Source organism: Microcaecilia unicolor, chromosome 4 (assembly GCF_901765095.1).
Source record: "Microcaecilia unicolor chromosome 4, aMicUni1.1, whole genome shotgun sequence".
NCBI classification, from domain to species: domain Eukaryota; kingdom Metazoa; phylum Chordata; class Amphibia; order Gymnophiona; family Siphonopidae; genus Microcaecilia; species Microcaecilia unicolor.
The window spans coordinates 123,842,967-123,865,622 of NC_044034.1; the positions used below are offsets into that span (position 1 = coordinate 123,842,967).

The window sequence follows — 22,656 nt, forward strand, 5'->3', positions numbered from 1 at the left end:
GGGGCCTTTTTACAAAGCAATGGTAAGTTACTGCCTGTGCAGCGTGCGCCAAATCAATACTACAGCCTGGTTAGTGTGCCCACCTGACAGTAATTTTGAAGTTGGCGTGCGCTATTTCCTGCGGTAGAAAATATTTTTCTGTTTCCTACCGCGGTGTGCGTTCCCGGCGGTATTCTGCAGTGTGGCCACATTGGCACATGCTACATAAGTACCACGCATGTTGAGCCCTTACCGCTAGGTCAATGGGTGATGGTTTGAGCTCAGGCAGTAAATAGCTGCGCACTACTTTTGAATTTTAGCGCACAGCCATTTACTGCGCCTATTTTATAAAGTCGTTTTTCTCCCAGCTGCGGCAAAAAATGGCCCTCACCAAAAATACATATCTACACTATCGCAGACCGCTTTTTACCACAGATTAGCAAAAGGACTCCATAGTGGTAACTGCAGGAGGGGCATACACACGGGGGGGGGGGGGGGGGCAGCTCAGAAACACCAACACAAAGGTTGGGGAAGAAAAAGAAGTGTAGTCGGCCACAGGTGGAAGCACCAAGCAGAGCCAAATTGCAGAGGCAGCAGTGTTTATGCAAAGACCCGACACAGCCCATGTTCTGGTGACTGCCTGCGTCAGGGGTCTGTCGCCATAAAACAAATTACATTTAAAACACAAAATTATACCACAAACATAGCATTAAAAAGATATCAAATACAATGAATAGAAAGCTAGGTTGCCAGGATCAAAGCCCGCTGCACTAGCCATTAGGCTGCTCCTCCTGTAGACGGGATCCCCACTTACACAGAGCTCCCACTTACACATGTACATTAACTTATAGAATTTTTGAGACATAGGCGGGGCTTCCACTTACACAGGACTCCCACTTACAGGTGAAAAATTAGCTTATAGAATTGTCAGGACATAGGGTTTCCACTTACACGGGGCTCTTACTTACATTAACATAGAATTGTCAAGCCATAGGCGGGGCGCTCACTTATATGTGTACATTAACTTATAGAATTGTCGAGGCATGAGTGAGGCTCCTATTTACACACACACATTAACTTATAGAATTCTGTTACCTATGCACACCCCTGCTGCATTTAGGTGTACTTAGCCAGCTCTGTGGCTAGTATACGTACAGGTACCTAAATGTTAGGTGTTCTAATTCTGGGATACGCTAGCATTCTTTAACAAAAAATGCGTGCCCCAGTTCCATTATAAAACAGGCTTATGGCACCTAAAAGGAGTCGCCCAGTTTAGAATTACTCCCTCAGTGTTCACTGAGGGCCCTGTTTATTATGCTGTGCTGCAGGCACGTAAACATTATATCGCACACTAAAAATTAGCACATGCTAATGATAGAGACATCCATAGAAATATAATGAGTGTCTCTATTGTTAATGTATGCTAATTTTTAGCATGGGCTAAAAAGTTAGCGTGCCTACAGTGCGGCTTAGTAAACAAGGCCCCGAGTCTTTTATAAGTGTACCTATAAACCAGTGCCCTTAGACGTCCATTTCTCTATCAAAATGACCTGGAGAAAGTTATCCTCAAAAATTGTAGAATTGTATTGATACTGAGGACAATAGAGTATTTCAGATAGATTATAAATAATGGATGTGTTTCTTTTGTCTTGGTGTTATAGTAATTCCTACGTATGTGTTTTGAAATATTATTTTTCTCTTTTTTGCTATATATCCTGCTGAGAACTTGATGTATTTTAAAAGGTTATTAAGTCTTGTTCTTTGCTATTGTTCTGTGAAGAAGAAGAAGACTTAAATTATGTTAAATAGCCTGCTTTGTTAAATGGCCCATTTCTTGTCTGCTAACTGTGAAGATAACTGTTTTAATAAACTACCATTACGATGTATCTGTTTGCATGTGTTTTTCTCTTCCATTATATATCGTTGTGCATCTGATAGATACCAAATAAAAGGCCCTATTTACTAAGGGGTACCAGTGTTTTTAGTGCACACTAAAATTAGCGCACGCTACATGCTATTGCGCTCTTAGCACTGCTTATTAAACAGGCCCCAAAGTTTTACTTAATAAATAACATCTATACATTAAGGTACACAGTAAGGGGGATTCTGTACTCTATCCAGCTTATAATCGAAAGACAAAAACACCTGTATTGCGACCTAAATCGGGAGATAGGCGTTTATCTCCCAAAAACGAATAACGCGGTATAATCGAAAGCCGAACTTGGACGTTTGCAACTGCACTCCATCGCGGAAGCGTACAAAGTTGACGGGGGCGTGTCGAAGGCGTGGTGAAGGCGGAACTGGGGCTTGGTTATCGGCCGATCAGAGATGGGCGCCTTTCGCCGATAATGGGAAAAAATATGCGTTTTTAGCGAGAATTTAGGGCACTTTTCCTGGACCCTGTTTTTCCACGAATAAGGCCCCAAAAAGTGCCCTAAATGACCAGCTAACCACTGGAGGGAATCGGGGATGACCTCCCCTGACTCCCCCAGTGACACAAACCCCCTCCCACCACAAAATATGCCATTTCACAACTGTTTATTTTCACCCTCAAATGTCATACCCACCTCCCTGGCAGCAGTATGCAGGTCACTGGAGCAGTTATTAGGGGGTGCAGTGGACTTCAGGCAGGTGGACCCAGGCCCATCCCTCCCCTACCTGTTACAATTGTGCTGCTTAATGCTTATTAGTCGTCCAACCCCCCAAACCCACTGTACCCACATGTAGGTGCCCCCCTTCACCCCTTAGGGCTATAGTAATGGTGTAGACTTGTGGGCAGTGGGGTTTGAGGGGGATTTGGGGGGCTCAACACACAAGGGAAGGGTGCTATGCACCTGGGAGCTGTTTTACCTTTTTTTTTGTTTTTGCAAAAGTGCCCCCTAGGGTGCCCGGTTGATGTCCTGGCATGTGAGGGGGGGACAGTGCACTACGAATCCTGGCCCCTCCCACGAACAAATGCCTTGGATTTATTCGTTTTTGAGCTGGGCGCTTTCATTTTCCATTATCGCTGAAAAACAAAAATGCCCAGCTCACATTTTGTCGAATAAAACATGGACGTTTATTTTTTTTCGAAAATACGGTTCGGTGCGCCCCTTCATGGACCCGTTCTCGGAGATAAACGCCCATGGAGATAGACATTTTCGTTCAATTATGCCCCTCCACGCGTATTTATTTATTGTGACATATCCCACATTATCCCAAAAAGTCTTGAGTTCAACCTGGCTTACAATATTTTATTTATTTATTTATTTATTGCATTTGTACCCCACATTATCCCACCTATTTACAGGCTCAATGTGGCTTACAGAGTGTTGTTATGACATAGTCATGAAAGAATCTTAGATACAATCAGTAATAATCAGAAGATGTATGAGGGAGTAGAGAAGTAAGTGTTAGATAGGGTGGTTTAAGATGTGTATTTTAATACTTGAATGGGATGGGTAGTGAATTGAGTTGTTAAGGGTTCTTTTTGTAGGCTTTGTTGAAGAGATGTGTCTTCAAAGATTTGCGGAAGTTGGTTAGATTGTCCATGGTTTTCAAGGCTGTGGGTAGTGCGTTCCATAGCTGTGAACTTCTGTACGAGAAGGTAGTGGCGTATGCCTGCTTATATTTAAGTCCTTTACAGCTGGGGAAGTTCAGGTTGAGGAATTTGCGGGCTGATCTTTTGGCATTTCTGGGTGGCAGGTCCACTAGGTTTAACATGTAGAGTGGGGCATCGGTGTGTATGATTTTGTGTACGGTTGTACAGATCTTAAACGCAATGCGTTCCTTGAGAGGGAGCCAGTGTAGTTTCTCTCTTAAGGGTTTCACACTTTCGTATTTAGTTTTTCCAAATACGAGTCTGGCTGTGGTATTCTGAGCTGTTTGGAGTTTTTTAATAGTCTGCTCTCTGCAGCCAGTGTACAAAGTGTTACAGTAGTCCAGGTGACTTATTACCATTGACTGTACCAGGGTGCGGAAGATGTTTCTCGGGAAGAAAGGTTTCACTCTTTTGAGTTTCCACATCACGTAGAACATCTTTGATTGAATGAATATAGAGAATGAAAATTTACATTGGTCTTAATACGTTGGAACAACGTATTAACAAGGAATAACAGATTAATGGGAGGGTTATAACAATGTACAGTTTGATAAAGACATAATACAAGCAGAGGATAAGGTTACTGACCAGTTAGTTAGATCAAAAAATTTAGACTAATGTGAAGAAATTTGAAATGAATTTGTAAAGAGATAAGTTTTTAACTTCTTTCGAAATTGCATATAATTAGAATATTCGAAATATAAATATATAGAGCTAGAGAGCAACAATATTAGAAACTTCACAATTAAGAATGCTCTAACTATATCATAATCGATAGAAGGCTTTCCAAATGTTATATTCAATTTAAACAAATGAAACCTCAAGAGTCCAGGGTGCCTACAGAGATGGTCAACCCTTTAACGGACTCGTCATCATAGGTTTCTTACCAACCTCTGAAACCAACCATAGTGTAAAAAAACTCCTTAATGGAGAAAAAACACTATGGCAAAAAAACGGAGAAAACTATTCAATAGAAATTTTCACTATCCATAACGAAATGTTCCAAAGAACTGGAAAAGATATATAGCAAAAGTACTAATAGTACGGGTGCATCACATGAATGTAGAAAAAAGTCACTTAGCTTCTACCACTGGAACAAAACCAACTGTAGACCAATCCAGGAGAGCGATGACTTAAATCATACAACCCAAAAGGTGGCCACTACCCTACCGACACACCCCCTTGATATTTCGCCGGCTCCGCGACGGAAAGTAGTTTAACCCAGCCAAAATCAGCTTTTGATTATACCGATTTGGCCGGGTTCAGGAGATCTCTGGCCATCTCCCGATTTGTGTCGGAAGATAGGCGGCGATCACTTTAGAAAATGAGCCTGAATATAACCGGTTAGCTGCTGTGCGCTATCCACAGGATTCTATATATTGTGCCTCGATTTCTGCAAAGACATTGAAGGTTATTCCATAACAATGCGCATAACTTAATTAGTTAACAGGCTAATCATTGCTGATAATCGGATGTTAAGCAGTTATGAGCACTAATTGGCATTAATTAGAATTGCAAACATTTTCTGTAACATGGTGCGCATAAATTCTAAGTCACATAGTTGAAAAGTGGAAGTGGTTATAGGTGTGGAATGGGCGGGTCATAGGCGTTTCTAATCTTTATGCATGTTGTTATAGAATACACCCGTTCCGTGCCTAATTTAGGCATCAGGATTTACACCAGGTTTTAGTTGGCGTACTTGACCGCGAATAACTTTTGTTGCACGGAGCAGCACTCGGCGTGTTTTATAATGTATGCCTAAATTAAATTGTACTTTATAGAATACGCTTTGATTTCTGCGTGGAAATCAAGGTGCTATATGTAGAATCTAGCCCTGAGCACTGATACTCAGTAGAGATAACCGGCTAACTCACGCTGAATATTAGCTCTTAGCCAAGTAAGCGCTATTTAACCAGCCAGAAACTGTTACTGGATGGTTAAATAGCACTGAATATCAGGCCCAGAGTTTTTTGTAAACTGCCTTGTTGCTTAAGTCGAGGGGCAGTATAATAAAATACAACAAACATAAATATAATCTATGGCACCAGGAATCCTTTTTGCATGCAAATGTGCTCATGAAATTCTATAAAAACCTTTTTTCACATGTAAAACATGCTTTGCACATGGAAAAAGCTATATTAAAACTATCTTCATGGAGGTAATTTTATATCAAGTTATCTACATTGGAGGTGGAGAGGGTACCTGTTTCATAAAGACATCTATGTGGATTTATAAACACTAGGAAAAATCCTGCAGAAATCACACTGAAACTGAAAAGTCAGATATTGTGGAGTGGAGGAGTAGCCTAATGGTTAGTGTAGAGGCTTGAGAACTAAGGGAACTGAGCTTGATTCCCACTGCAGCTCATTGTAACCCTGGGTAAGTCACCTAACCCTCCCTTATCCTAGACACAAAATAAGTACCTGGACATCTCTGCTATTTTCCATTATGGCTCAAAGACATTCAAGTCTTAGGAACGCCCAAGTCCCACCTCGACCACGCCTCCGATACGCCCCCTTGAGATTTGGACGTCCTTGCGATGGACGTCTGAGAAAGACGTCCAGAATCGGGTTTCAATTATACCGATTTGGACGTCTCTGTGAGATGAATGTCCAAGTGCCGATTTATGTCACTTTTTGGACATCCATCTCTTTCGAAATGAGCCTGATAGTCTTCTAAAAACACATTTCTTCAAGCTGGCCTTTTTGAATACAAAGAACTCTATTTGAATTTTACCCACACCCTTTTCTTAATCTTGTTTCCCATCTAGTCCTGCCTAATTATGCTCTCACCTATCCACCCTTAATTATTTGTTTTGTCTTTGAGATAGTCTAAATCCCTGGTTACTTACTGCACATGTATTAATTTTCTCATTGAACTTATTGTAATTTGTGTTATATTCTCTACATTATTATATTTTATTCACGTTATTGTTTGTAAGCCACTTTGAACTTGAGTCTATTTCGGGCCATTGTGGAGTATATATGCCATTCATGAATAAATAAATATAGACGGGAGGTTTTTTTTTTTGGAGAACAGTCTTTTCTCCTTTAGAGGAGCTTTTCACTGTTCTTTTTTCCCGTTCCCTTTTGAAAGAGTGAAACCGATGATGGTACTTGGGACTCCAATAACAGCAACACTGTTAAGCACTGTATGTGAGTAGGTGTTTGGAACATTGAGTTTCCTGTAACGTAGCAATATCGATCTTATGTCTATTAAGGAGTTTTTTTTTTGTCTTTTAATAGGCAAAGTCACCCTGCCCAAATTTCAAGAAATTATTTTAAGTGAGGACACCCTTGCCTTGTAGTTCAAGCATCATAAACAATAAGTTAAGATTGCATAGAAAATCACGGGAGACCATCCCAGCCAGTGGTCTTCTATGCTGCATTACCGCATGCTAATTTGGAGCTACTGATGGTCCAATGCGGGTTCTGGCGGTAGTTCCAGCCCCAGCATGTGCCATTTCCTGTGCTGGGGAAAATAGGACTGTAATATTTAGCGCGGTGCTGACCCAGTGGTAATCGGGCAGCGCTGCGCACTACCCAGTTGCCGCTGGGTTAACGTGGGAGCCCTTACCACCGTCTCAAGTGGGTAGTGGTAAGTGCTCCCCCTTGCATGGCCACACAGTAAGAGCAATCTTACCGCGTGGCTATGGCTATTTTCAGCTTTTTTAAACTGCTGCGGTAAATAGGGCCACAGCGTGTGGCAAAAATGGCCTCTGCCACTAGCACAGGGCTCTTCTTACTGCAAGTTGATAAAAGGACCCCTAAGTGTGAATTCTATGACAGCAGTTGTGTGTGCAACTGCCTGTTATAGAATACTAGCCTAAATCTGCATTTACTTGCCTAATGTTAGGCATGAGCACTTACACCAGACCAAAGGCTGGTATTAGTGCTCATGCCTAACTTTAGGCAGTTAAGTGCGCAAATGATAGTATTGCATAACTGCCTGACACAACTCCAAACCCCCCTTCCAGGTCCACACCCTCCTTGAACTTGTGGACTCAGGAATATGAACACGCATCTTATAGAGTAACAACCAAGGGTAGTTGTGCAGGTGACTGCTGATTGGTGCTAATTAGCAAGAATTAAACCTATTATAGCCAATCATTGGCTGTTTACTCCAATTAACAACCAGTCATTGAATTAGGTTGCTCACATAGCTGACCTTATTCAATAACTTGTGTATGCAAACTTGCCTGCTAGTCAGAAATTTGGGCATTCAATTTTATAGAATTAGGGGAGAAAGGTACCTGTAGATGAAACATGCCATTTTACTATTCCTTTCTGTATAGAAATTTTCTCCCATCAGAACTTTGCAACTAGCTATAGCATGAGTAACTATTTCCAGCTTTTCCTTACAGAATCTACATATGTCTGTTTTGCCAGACTTTGAGGACTCCCCAAAGAGGGGACATCTGGAGTGGAGGATAAGCCTTATGGTTAGTGCAGTGGCCTGAGAACCAGGGGAACTGAGTTTGATTCCCACTGCAGCAACTCATGACTCTAGGCAAGTCACTTAACCCAAATTAAGTGCCTGTATATAATATGTAAACAGATTTGATTGTAATCACAGGCAGTATAATCAAATCTCATCCTCCATTTCCATCAGACCCACTAGCCATTCTAAATGATAGTAAAATCTAGTGTGCATTTTTACTTAGGTTTTAAAGGTACCTTTTTTAGGGACATTATACTAAAGTGCGGCAGCTGGCAGTGGGCTTGCTGCACAGCGATCCGGTACTACCACCTGAATACCTCAGGAACCCGGCGGTAGTATCCACCTCCAGCGCATACCATTTCCTTCACATAATTATTTTAAATTTTGTAGTGCTGGGAACGCGCGGGAGCCCTTACTGCCTCCTAAATAAGAGGCAGTAAGCTTCCCCCGGAAATGGCTGCACAGCAAGTGACCGCAAAGCCATTTCTGTTACAAGTTTGGAAATACCCTTTTACTGGGCATTGGTAAAGGGGGGGGGGGGCATGTCGGCAGCGTACCAAAGGTAGGACGGGGGCATGGTTAAGAGATAAAAGAAAAAAAGAAGGGCGTCCCTGATGAGCATTTGGCTGACTTTACTTGGTCCCTTTTTTTTTCATGACCAAGCCTTGAAAAGGTGCCTGAACTGACCAGATGACCACCGGAGGGAATCGGGAATGACCTCCCCTTACTCCCCCAGTGGTCACCAATCCCTCCCACCCAAAAAAAACAAAATTAAAAACATATTTTTTGAGCCTCTATGCCAGCCTCAAATGTCATACCCAGCTCCATCACAGCAGTATGCAGGTCCCTGGAGCAGTTTTTAGTGAGTGCTTTGCACTTCAGGCAGGCAGACCCAGGCCCATCCCCCCACCACCTGTTACACTTGTGGTGGTAAATGGGAGCCCTCCAAAACCCACCCGAAACCCATTGTACCCACATGTAGGTGCTCCCCTTCATCCCTAAGGGCTATGGTAATGGTGTACAGTTGTGGGGAGTGGGTTTTGGGTTTTTTTTTTGGGGGGGGGGGCTCAGCACCTAAGGTAAGGGAGCTATGCACCTGGGAGCAATTTGTGAGGTCCACTGCAGTGCCCCCTAGGGTGCCCGGTTGGTGTCCTGGCATGTCAGGGGGACGAGTGCACTACGAATATTGGCTCCTCTCACGACCAAATGCCTTGGATTTGGTCGTTTTTGAGATGGGTGTCCTCAGTTTCCATTATCGCCGAAAACCGAGGTCGCCCATCTCTGAGGTCGACCTAAATGTTGAGATTTGGGCGTCCCTGACTGTATTATCGAAACAAAAGATGGATGCCCATCTTGTTTTGATAATACGAGTTTCCCCGCCCCTTCACTGGGACGTCCTTAGAGATGGTCATCCCCGTTCGAAAATGCCCCGCCACACGTACATCACTGGTCCTTACATCATCCAGGCTCTTATCAGCTGGGGGGGCCCTGTTCGCAGCGAGAGCCAGGAGTTTCTTTGACCAGCAAATATGGTTCTCTGCACAGTACGTACGTTACTCACAGATGAGCTCCCAATTTCACTGACTGAAGCTCCCTTTTTTATTAGGCTTAGAACTCATGTTCAGAGCTAAGGAAAATTACAAAATGCTTGAGAATTTCTCTGTTTTGGTAAACAAGCCATACTGTGGGAATGTGGTCACATGTTTCTCAGTTCAGGTGGCCAGTCTGAACTCGAAACAGGCTCCACCTCTCCCTTCACATACCAAATTAATTAGAGCTGTGTCTTATCTTTCACAGAAACAGAATTATTTCCAATCCAAAATATAGACCCCGAGTGCACTTGTCGGTCAAGGCAGAGTTGAAAAACAATCTTTAAAACCTTCCACTACAAGAGGGTATATAAATAGTCTGCCAAAAAATGGAAGAAAGAGGAATATTGCCACAGGAAATGTAAATTAGCTGAGTGCTAATTCTATAATGGCATCTGAGAGCCAAGATTCTGTTTATAGAATAATAGATAAATTGGCATCAATGTCCCTACATTTAAGTTCACCCACTTACGCCATGTTAACAGCAGGAATAAGTGGACTTGCCTAAATGTAGCATGTTAACTCATAACGTGTGCAAATGTTGGTCCTGCCTATGTTCCTCCCCTGTGAATACTCCCCTTACATTTATGTATAAGTGCTTCTATCCTATAAATGCACAAGTGCATCCAGGGGTAAATTCTATATATGGTGCCGAAAAAAGGGCTGTTCTATATGCCATGCTTAAAGATAGGTACTGTTTATAGAAAAGCACTTAGATGCTGCGGTCGCATGTAAATTTAGGCGCCACCATTTTCACCAGTGAAAATGTGATGCAAAGAACCATGCCTAAATTTACACGCTCCACCTCAATTATGCACGTCACTCAAAACCATGCCTATGCTTCACCCCAAAACACCCATGACCCTCCCATTTTGGCAACCCCCTTTTTTAGGCTGTGTGTAAATACCTATTAAATCTAATTAGTGCCAATAATTGCTTGTTAAAAAGCCAATTATTGGTAACTAATTGGCTCATTATCCCCTTAAATTGCGCACGCAAATTCGGAACACATCCAAAATTGCACATTCAATTTCTGGTGACTTTTATAGAATTAGGGGGTCAGTACGTAAATTTAGAAGCCGAATTGCAGTATGAGGAGGTCTATGTCTATGAGACATAGTATTGTTGCAATCTGTCTTTAAATTTAACTTACCATGCTAGCTTTCACTGTTTTTAACTTGAAACTATGCCTGATTAACATGCACAACTTATTGAAATAAACCAGAACACTCATAATTGCAAGATAATGATGTCTGAACTGGAGACAAAGAAATCCTTTGAGTTTGCATCATCATTATCACCAAGTCCAACATATGTTCAGTCTCCTGAGGGAGATTATATGTGTAGTGGTATTCTGCATGCCTACGCTTCATTTCAGAAACTGACATCTGTACATTAGGAATCGCAGCACATGCTGTGCACTAAAAGACTGCAGCATACAGAATAGTCTCCAAGATTTATTGTATGCTTAGTTGGTATGGAATGGCATGATACAGTGTACCTAGTAGATACTGAAGCTGTTGCCAAAGGTCTGAGTACATCATTGATTTTGCTTCCATGCCTATTAAGATCAAGCTACTGTTGGAACTACAGGCGGACATCACAGTGCACATCCTTTTGTTTCCTTCACAGTATTGACAGGGTATAACAAACCTCAAAAATCAATTGCTACTTGATTTGTCAGCAATAACTTATCCTTTGGTAAAGGAGACCTACAGGGTATGTTCTGAGCATTCATGTGAACGTTAGGTTAAAAAATATCCCTAGGGCACTGTTTCCTCTAAGAGTTTTGATTTTGTCTCATTATGAAAGTCCCAAAGGCCCATGGATTGTACTTTCATTGAGTATCTACTTGTAAGCCTGGATTGTCTTTGAACCACTAAATAAAATTTTCATTGAGTGAAGGACTTTGCTTAATGAATTGCAAAATGCCATCGATAAGGCCTCTTGTCAGTTGTGTTCCTTAAATTAGTAGTAGCCAGTACAAAAATTTGGAAGAAAATAAAACTATATTTGTACTGTTGAGATATTAACTATTTTAAGCTCTAATTTAGTGAAATCTGTCTATACAACTATGTTTAAAATCTGATAAAAGTTACCTTGAATAGTATCAGAAATTTTTGATATGGGTTTAGAAAAGAAGACAGGTTGGCTTGCGCACACAAAAGCGCTTTAACAGTTTACAAGAAAAGTAATCAATACAATATGCCGTATAGTGATGTCACTTTATGTCATGGAGGGGCATTTTCAATATGACGTCTAAGTCCGACTTTGAACGTTTTGCACAAAATGTCCAGGAAAGGAGGTTTATTTTCGAAAAAAGAAATACATCTGTCTTTTTTTTTTTAAATACTGTTTCAAACAATGTTTTTTTTGTTTGTTACATTTGTACCCCGCTCTTTCCCACTAATGGCAGGCTCAATGCGGCTTACATATTGTATACAGGTACTTATTTGTACAATGTTTTGTGCTTTGGATGTTTTGTTTTTTGGTCCATTTTTGAAAAATAAAACAAATAATTGCGAAACATAGAAAATCAAGCCATTGGGGATGTAGGAGGAGCCAACATTTTTAGCAGACTGGTCCCCTAGACATCCCAGGAGAGAAATGGGGCACCCTAGGGAGCACTTCTGTGCACTTCATAAAAATGCTCCCAGGTACACATCTCACCTTTGCTCCCTTTTCTTGTCCCCTGGCCTTCCAAAACCCACCCAAAACCTACTGTCTCTCACAGTACACCACTACAATAGCCTTTATGGGTGAAGGGGGCACCTATATGTGGATACAGTAGGGTTTTGGTGACTTTGGGAGATATCACAGTTTCCACCAAAAGTTTGGTACATAGAGGAAGATAGGGACTCGAGCCCCCCACTCTATAGTTCACTACACCGACCATTACACTACTCCAGGGACCTGCATACTGCTCTAGTAGACCTGGCTATAACATCTGAGGCTGTCATAGAGTCTGGTCATATTTTTATTCACATTTTTGGGGGGTGGGAGGGGGCAGCGACTACTGGGGAGAGTAAGGGGGTGTCATCCCTGATTCTCTCCAGTGGTCATCTGGTCATTTAGGGCACCTTTTTGTGCCTTATTCGTTATAAAAACAGGTCTTGCTCAAAAGGTCTCAGTTTAGTTTTGTTCCATTATGGCTGATCAACGTCTAAGTGTTAGGAACACTCAAATTCCACTCTTCACATGCCCCCGAGATTTGTACACATTGCAGACGAACAGTATAGAAAAACGTCTGAAAAATAGGTTTTGAAAATACTGATTTGGATGTTTTTGTGAGAAAAACATCCAAATGCTGCTTTATGTCACTTTTTAGATGTTTTTCACTTTCGAAAATGAGCCCCATAGTGTATTGATTACTTTTCTTGTAAACTGTTAAAGAGCTTTTGTGTGCATACGCCAAACTTACTTCATTGAGGTTGTTACAGCTAACAATGCAGAAACAGAGCACAGTGCAATTTTTAAACGTATCTATTTGTCCATTGACTATAGAACGTGCCTTTAACATGGTTATTGTGTAGCAGATACAACAGTTGCTTTATACAGCACTATTCCTGATTATGTCAGACTCCTGATGCAAGCCACATGGCCAGCGTTGAGTCACCTCAGAAAGTAATAACGATTGCTGTACGCAATCGGTTGTATTGTTTTTTTTTGGTCATCTTCACTATGTCCTTTTTTGTGTGCTGAGAGCACATGATTCATCAGCCTAGACCCTCCCATGTCTACATCCCCCCATGGAGTTACGTGCTAAAGACTTTTCATGCTAAGTTTATAGAATGCTAAGTGCAGCTATGTGAATAACTGTAAATTAGTGCCAATTAACACAAATTATCACCAATAATTGTTTTTAGTGCCAATTTGCAGCTAACTTGTCAATTAAGTTATGCACACAACTGTAGGTTTTCTCTGACCTATGCATGCAATTTTGTGAGTAGAATTGGGCACTCAAGATTATTAATTTCAGGGTATGTGTGTGAAATTTTGAGTCATAATGATGAGTGAATATAGCTTCACTTTTTGTTCAGTTGATACTAATCACAGCTAAGTATACTTGTATTGCTAAAGACGTGGGGGTTTTGCAAGCTATATTGATATCTTTTATGTAAATTCTGTTTTGAAAACAGTTTGGTGTAATCATAAATGCTCCTGTCATGAGTACAGTGCTAGTAGATCTGCCTTTTTGTCTCTCTGGGAAGCCACTTGGGGACCATATGTTTTGTTTTGTGGACTTGAGGTTTTCTTTGTGCTTGAGTTTAATTTTCAAGGACATATGCTCCCTAGTGAGATAAAATGATGAGTTGGTAACTCTGATTCCTCTGTGAGAGAGGGGGGGCAGGGGAATATTTGAATCTATCAAGGTTATTTGATGTCAGGGGGACTATTTTATTTTTGCTTTAAGTGCTGATTTGTATCTGTCTATAACCCTTTCCTGCTCAGTTCAGTATTAGGTTTACATAAAATATTTTTACTGAATGGTGGGTCGAGGCTGGGACCAGTTTTTGTTGGGGGCCCAGAAGCAAAACTGATCCACAGACTCCTCACTTCATTGACACACACACTAACTCATTCCAGTTCAGAATTGGGGTTCTGTACTAAAAGGTTTACTTAAAATTAGTCTTAAAGCAGAAAGGGAGAAATCTTCACAAACATAACAGAAAACAAAATTGTTATGTACATTCTATTTCTTCACAACTCTCTACTCGATCTTCTGTTATTTTTCCTATTTCACTTTTTTTATCATCCTTCTTAGAGCAGAGCAGTAGCCTCAACAATCTTGAAAGCGAATGATACATACCTGTAGCAGGTGTTCTCCGAGGACAGCAGGCTGATTGTTCTCACCTACCCTCCCTCCTCCCCTTTGGAGTTGCGTTTTTGATCCTTTTTGCTTGTCATTCAACTGAGCGGGAACGGTCGCGCACGGGCGGGAAGACGGCCGCGCATGCGCGATGGGCGTACCCTGCGTGCGGGACCGCCCGCAAAGTTTTGTTCCGGTTGGTGGGGGCTGCCGTGGACGTCAACCTAGTCGTGAGAACAATCAGCCTGCTGTCCTCGGAGAACACCTGCTACAGGTATGTATCATTCGCTATCCATACAAATCTATCACCGCCCAGAAGGACCACCTAAATACTTGGATCTCCAACTTGACTGGAATCACCCATATAAATCCATCACTGCGGGTCGAACCAAATCATCCCTCAAGAAACAGTCAATGCCTCTGTCTTCTTGAATAGCGAATACCACCCCCAAAAACTGCAGGAGGCTATTTGGGTCGAGAAGAAACAAAGGGCTGCAAGTGAGTAAGTAATAGTGTCAGCTTAAGTGGGTACAAGTGGGGATGGAGGAGATTAATTGTGAGGATGGAAGGGATGGAATGGATCTTAGCGGGTACGGTTTAGATTCCAGTGAGCATGGCGGGAATGAGTTTACATTGATTTCTAAAATATCAACATTAGAATGATTAGTTACAAATTTAACATAAGATCAATTTTTTACATTACAACATCAGCTATGGATTACAACACCTAAGTAACAAAAAAGGAAGAAAAAAACCTCATTGATATCGAACAAGAAGCAAAAAAAGTGAGGTCTAAACAAAAGAATCCAGGGGTACAAATCCTTGAAAACAGACTCAATTTATTTAAAACTAGTAAAAAAGGCCCGTTTTGGTAGGCAATGAAATGGGTGCTAGCAAGGTAATCCCCCACCCTCCCTCGCTGTCTCGCTCTGTCCCCTCCGAGACCCACGCCCCCTCCCTCCCTCCTGAGTTCCAGACCCCCCTTCCTTCCTCCCTCCCTTCCAGTTCCAGGCCCCCTCACGCTCCTCCCACATAGTTACAGACTCCCCCCTCCCTCCAATTTCAACACCCCCCTCCGCATTACTGACCCTTGGACCCCCTGCCGCGACCCTCTCGACCCTCCCTTCCCGTCGAAAACCCTCCCCCGCCGCTGTCGCTTACCTGTGCTGACCCCCAACCCCCGACAGCCGAAGTCCTCTTCTCGCCTGCGCCGTAGTTGCTTGCTGTAGTATGGTTTTATATTTTCTGTTTTATTGTTTAAGCATGGAGACAGGGTATAGGCATTGCACGCACAGAAACTTGATCAGATCATTCAGCATTCAGCAAGCAACGACGGCGCAGGCGAGAAGAGGACTTCGGCTGTCGGGGGTTGGGGGTCAGCACAGGTACGCGACGGCGGTGGGGGAGGGTTTTTGACGGGAAGGGAGGGTCACAGCAGGGAGGTCCAGGGGTCAGTAACGCGGAGGGGGGTGTTTAAATCGGAGGGAGGGGGGAGTCTGTAACTGTGGGAGGGGCGTGAGGGGGCCTTGAACTGGAAGGGAGTGAGCGAGGGTTGATACGCCAAGGAGGGGGCGTTGGTGCGCCGAGGGGGGGGGCTTTGGTGTTGCGTGATGTGGGGGGGGGGCTCCTGCTCCTTATGTCGCAGCCAATCTGGTGTCTCCTTTCTGGTGACATCAGCCTGGCTTCGGAGCCTAGCTCAAAGGAGCCACGGACACAGGCAGGCCCATTAGAACGTTGGAGTTGAGAATTATTATATAGGATGGTCACCACTTATGCCTAAATGTGTGACCTTAAAAACAACAGTCTCTTGTTCGTCCAGGAGACAAGTGTATATTTGTGCAGTAGAAAGGGTGACTAATTGCCTCTCTCAGTATGTTTCAAGCCTCATTCTGGCACATCAGAGATTTTGACTACACACCTGTGGGAATCTTGCGGCAACTTCTTCCATCTCTGCAGGAATCCCGTAGCAACTTCTTCCATCATCATGGGATTCCCTCAGTCACCATTCCCATGCAGCTCTCTCTTTTAAATCCAGAAATACTGTTGTCTACTAAAAAGGACATAAAGCATAGTGTTATCAGCATATACATGAAAATAGACCCCAGAGATCTTGAATACTGTATATCATATAATGGGTATAGACAGATATTAAATTATAAGACTGATATTTAGAATCTATGCTATCCATTTGGTTATTTACCACTTGGATCTGTAACACACAACACAAATCCATGGTAGTGTTTTAACCACTGTATGTGGGGCTATATGACTGCTTGAACTCTGTAACACCTCATAGTCACATGTGTCTTAATGTTCCCCTGCAGTTTAAACAGCAAGATGGCTGAAACAGAAACAGACAGAAGATGGGTGGAGGCCCTCATGCTGGTTATTGGGAAATTTGATCCATGTCATTCTGGATCCCAAGGGTGTAGGGAAATCAAAACACATGCAAACTACTGATATACTATACAGCTGCTTTAACAAGTGTAACTTTATTGCATCGAGTATTTATAATGGATTTAGTGTGTGTATAGGGATTTGGACTAGATCATTCTGCTTTCCGTATTCAAGCTCAAGGACAGTCCCACCCAGGTACAGTATGTTCCTGTCCAAGAAATGTTTACAAACTAAGGACCCTGATCTACTAATGCAGTGATTCCCTAATCTGGTCCTGGAGGCACCCTAGCCAGTCAGGTTTTCATGATATCCACAGTGAATATTCATGAGAGAGATTTGCATACCAAGGAAGCAGTGCATGCATATCTCTCTCATGAATATTCATTGTGGATATCCAGAAAACCTGACCGGCTGGGGTGCCTCCAGGACCAGGTCTGGGAACCACTATACTAATGTGTGTTAGCATATGATAATCTGTAGTAAATAGACTCCATTGAGAATAATGAGACTTGCATTAAATAAAATGCATTAAGGGGGAGGGGGCTGTTAACTAAACTATGGTGTTTCTGCTTTTATTGCACATTAGGTGCAAAAATTAATGCACGGTGAGTACAAAGACCGTGAGACACTACACAGAGCAGACATGGTAAATGCATGAGCCGATAGCATGGTAAGTACATCTATACTATCTGCTAATGTATTTGCCATAGCGGCATGCAATAAAAGCATTCTAGCCCTCAGTAGCATCTTCCATCGCATCAGCATCCTGACCCTCCCCCCAACTCTTATTTGGCAATTTGATTCCTAGCAATAGTACTGCAAGACTACAGCTGGTCATCAGGGCCGCCATTTTGAAACTGGGCCCAAAATAGAACAGAACGTTCAGAAATCACTTCTGACCTGCCACTATACCTCTATAGCAGAGATTCCCAAACTATGGGTTGGGACTCCAAATGGGGTCACAAAACCTGCCTTTGCTGTCCCAACTTAGGTGGGCTCTCCGTCATTATTCTGCACCCCCAGAGGGGTCACACAATTTTATTTGGCTCCAATCATGGGGTCACAGCCACAAAAATAAGCACTGCACTATAGATATCCACAGTGAGTGACAAGGGAGGGTCAGGGAAGTGGGAGGGAGGTTGGGTGCTTTGTTGAGGAGAGTGGGATAGGTGAGGAGGGTGATGCCAGTACCGATCAGGTGTTAGGGGTGCATGTTTTACAGAGGAGATCAGCTCTTTTTTCCTCTCACCAGGAACAGTACGTGCATTCTGATATTTGGGTGCACTTATCACCTCTTAATGAGACTTTAATGCATCTGTGCTATCTACAGCAGTAACAACATACAGTAACTTTCTATGCACTGACCACAAGCAATGCCTATACCCTGTCTCCATGCATAACCTGTCCTGTGCCTGCCTAATGCTACACTTAGCAGTTATCATGAAATTTTTATGGCAACCATTAGTGTATGCTAAATCCTGTGCTACTTCTTAGTGCACCTTTGTAAATAGGTCCCTAAATGTCCTTGATGTGCATTAACGTATTAACAGACATTAATTAACCTAGCCCTTTGTACCCCAGACAGTGAGGGGTTAAATTACTTGCCCAAGATGATTGAAAACATCAATGAGAGATGTAAGATTTGAACTCTGACTTTTCTGCTGCTCTAATCACAAGGGTAAGAAAAAAAAAACATGAGATTTTTTAATGGAAACTATGGATTGGGATAAGTAGACTTTACAGCCATGTGTTTAAAACTGTTTGTATTAAATGTAAAAAATATTCAGCATAACTCTTTTCTGTGTTTTATGGAATCCTCATAATGTTTTTCAGAATTTTTCAGTTTCATCTTTGCAACAACTACACTTTCATTTATTTCAACAACATTTTCTGTTTTACTTCATTTCATTCTGAAAAAAAAAATGAAACATTGAATGCTCTATTTTTAGGTTTGTCTTAAAAGCAAAAACATCATGGAAATGTAAACCCTAAACTCAAAGCTGACGCATGGGTAACTGTTACCCTAGGCCAAACCTTCAACCTTTTCTCTCTCCTCCCCTCAATTAATTTTCAGGCTCCTAGCTTGCCCCTCCCCCACTTCAATATTTTGATAATTAACTTAGTAATTATGATCATCACACAAGAATTCTGTAAAAATGCAGATGAAAGAATATGCTGATGGTTCTTTGACTGTGAGCACCTGTTCTTTTCCTTTGACTTCAGTTACTCTTTGCTTCTACAGAGGCCTCTGCCCTAGCTGGTTGCCTTGCCTTGCCTAATGGTTCTGCCAGCCCTGCCTCTCTGTTTGGAATATTTCTTCCAACACTTGCAAAATTTACATATATATATACACTGTCCCTTGAATTCTTTATAGGTTACCCAAAGTTGGGTGTGCAATTTTGGTAATGATAATGGGATTCGTTACACTGTTTTTCTGAGGTACAGTCATAGCAATTTAGGGAAAGGGAGAGGGAAATGGAAATGGTACTTGATATACCGCCTTTCTGTGGTATTTTTGCAACTACATTCAAAGTGGTTTACATATATACAGGTACTTATTTTGTACCTGGGGCAATGGAGGGTTAAGTGACTTGCCCACAGTCACAAGGAGCTGCAGTGGGAATCGAACCCAGTTCCCCAGGATCAAAGTCCACTGCACTAACCACTAGGCTACTCCTCCTCTCACCTCCTCTCAATAATTTACAGTTATTATATGCAGATACTTTGTTCATAGTAGGCTTCCAATTTGAGGGCTTCTTTTACAAAGACTCACAAAACGTTTTCAGTTGTTTTTTAAACATTGGCAAGGAAGCAATTTAACTGTGATTCTTGGGTGTAAGCCCTATTCTATTAACTGCACCTAACTTTAAGCACAGTTTATAGAATAGCTCTTTTTTGGTGCTTTTTTTTTGGGGGGGGGGGGGGGGGGGAGACACCTTGTATAGAATTGACTCCTGTATGTGCATAAGTTTAGCTGCATATCTGGTGGGACATTTTGTATCCGACATTTATTTGCTTCTCAATTCAGTTAAAATTATTTGTGAAATCCCATGCATAGTTGGGCAGTAAAGATATGTGCTCAGACTGGCTCATTTACCAGGGTAAGTGGTACTAAAAATTGTCCTCTAAGAATGAGTTAAACACTTCCTTGAAAAGAGCAGGAACTTAAATTACCTAACAGTTGTTTGTTGCTTGTCTAAATAATGACATTCATGTAAAAGCATTGTGTGAAATCAACATTCTAACATTAAAAAAGAGAGTTATTGTTAGCACAACGGCAGAACAGTTGAGAAAAAAGAATTAAAACTTTTTAAATAGCAAAATGTAACAACAATGACTAGATTTGAAAACTGCCAAGTATGTTCAGAGAGAGTTTCATTGTGTTCAGGAAGATTAGTGTCTTAATGCATTTTGTATTTAGTTGTAAATCATGACCAGCATGAATACCTAAGAAAACAAATAGGCAATCGATCTAGAAAAAAGAAGCAGTAGATCTTAAAAAAAGAAACAAAAAAAAAACTCCAAAATGTTTTATTTATTCACCACTAAAATAATAAATATATAAATAATTAGAAACATGGCACAGCCATGTTTCGCCCTCTCAAAGGGCTGTGTCAGGGGCTTGGAACAGAACCCAGTGTTGACAGAGCGTTTCACCTACTGGTTTTAAACTACTTTCTCCTCAGAAGCAGCAGCAGCAATGCTGGTGAATAAATTGAACATTTTAGAGTTTTGTTTTTTAATCTAGCATGAATATCTGTCATTCAAAGGAAATGGATAAAAGTTTCCATATATAACTGTATTAAAACCTCAGGTTAATTTCTTCTGGGCACAAAAATTCACCATGTCATTCTTTTTTCCTAAAATCAAACAAAAACAGTCACTAATAGTTAAGGGTCCCTTTTACTAAGCTGTGGTAAAAAGTGGCCTTAGCACACCGGATTTTTCCCATGCGCAAAAGTCATGTTTACCGCAGCTGGAAAAGGTGGATTTTCTAATTTTTCTGTTAATGACCATGTACTAATGTTAAGTATTAAAACTCCTTCTAATATTTGTCCAGCAATATGTATTTTTATATGCCGATTAATGCAAAAACAGGAGGAAAAATGTCTCAGATCCCCACCACCACCTTTAAATGAAACTTTGGCAGTCAGATTTTTTGGGGGTACTAGTCACTTCATTGGCATGAAAAACCTCCAGTTCTAAAAGTTATTAAAACTCTGCATATTTTTTTCGAATCTGCTTGGTGACCTTGTTAGTTGTAGTATAGTTTTATATTTTCTGTTTTATTGTAGCTTTGATATATGCTTATTTTATATGTTGTTTTTGCTTTATGGATGGTATGCTATAACCCGCCTAGATGCATTGGATAAGTAGGATATGTTTGATAAATAATTTTAGATAGACTGTAAAAATTTGAATTGATAAGTCCTGATTAAGACATATCCTGATTCTGGTAATAATTAAGAAAATAATCTGCTGTCATAGAGCATTTTCTAAAATTCATGCACGAGTACACATCTGTGAACTGGCTGTGTGTGATTCTTATTCTGCTAAGTTGAAATGTGATTATAAGCGGATTGCAAACGATAAGTCCTTCAGGAGAATTTACAATTGCATATCTAATACATGGAAACTGACCCCCCTCCCAAAACCTATCTGAAATAGGGAGTGCACATGCAGATTTTGGATCTGTCAAGCTGTGCCCTCTTGCTGTCTGCGTGTACCGCAGATTTGCACCTGTAAATCATTGGGTTCTAAAATTAAATTTTCTGTGTGTATTTGAGGTACAAGTGTGAATGCTGGTATTTGCCCCCATATTCTATAAAGGTAGCCAAAAGTTGAGCACAATCGCAGATTGGCTCCCAAAATAATCAGTTAATGGGCTCCAATGACTTAATTAGTGGAGCTACCAAGCACTTAATTGGCACTAATTATGATTTTTGTGCCGATCTGGCTACATAGTATTTTGCCACAGTGTGCCCCTAAATTGGATCACACACACAACTCCAAAGGGGGTGTGGCCATGGGAGGGGTATGGGCAGGCCAGGGGCATTCATAAAAGATGTGAGCAATTTGCATACCAGGATTTACATCAGGTTTCAGCTGGCGTAAGTTCTTATGGCCAAAGTTGAGTGCCGAATTCAGCGTTCAACCCTATTTTATAAAGAGTACTCATATTGAAGCTATAGAATAGCATTGTGCACCGAACTTTATCGGCACCGAATTTGCAGCACCATTTATAGAATCTGGCCCTTGGAGAGTCTTTTACTAAACTGCTGTAGCATTTTTAGCTCATGGTAGAAATTAGATGGCGGAAAACACCGAGACTCCACCAGCTGATGTCAATTGCAAGTAAAAACGCTACCATAGCTTAGTAAAAGACCACCTTAATGTATAAATCTCAAATATGGCTTCTAAAATAATCACCTGTTATCTATTTAGGCTCTGGGACATTGATGGGACTGCTCATGGTTGTCTCATGGTCTCTAAGGCTGGGGTGGTAGGGCTGCAACCCTAACATAGAAACATAGTAAGAGACAGCAAAGTCCATCTAGTCTGCCCAGCAAGGTGGCTAGAGTTGTAGCTGTCACTCGGTCAGAACATATGCCTTTGTTTAGGATTGTACCTTCTGCACGCAAGTTACACTTTTCAATGTCTTTTTTTGAAGTATGAAAGATTTTTTTTTTGTGGGTGTGTTTGGCTTTTTTCCTATCAAGCTATAGGGGGATCATCTGTGTTTATTCCACCTTTTTGGATTATGTCACTATTTTTGTCTGACCACCTCCACTGAGAAGGTGTTCAGACACTCACCTCCCTCCATGCACCTTCATTTCATGTCCTCTAGTTCTGTAGTTTCC

General features: G+C 41.5%; 1 protein-coding gene across 5 annotated transcripts in view; it reads left to right on the top strand.

The window, feature by feature from the left end:
- The window catches only part of KLF12 (Kruppel like factor 12), a 488,954-nt gene that overhangs the window by 233,940 nt on the left and 232,358 nt on the right, over positions 1–22,656 (top strand). Inside the window, exon 1 of one of the 5 annotated variants that reach the window (XM_030200612.1) lies at positions 17,402–17,465. The exons of the other annotated variants lie outside the window; for them this stretch is intronic. Within the exon in view, the coding sequence (XP_030056472.1) occupies positions 17,463–17,465 (3 nt within the window). The 5' untranslated portion in view covers positions 17,402–17,462. Of the gene's footprint in view, positions 1–17,401; positions 17,466–22,656 lie in introns of those variants that run through there. 5 annotated transcript variants of the gene reach the window in all.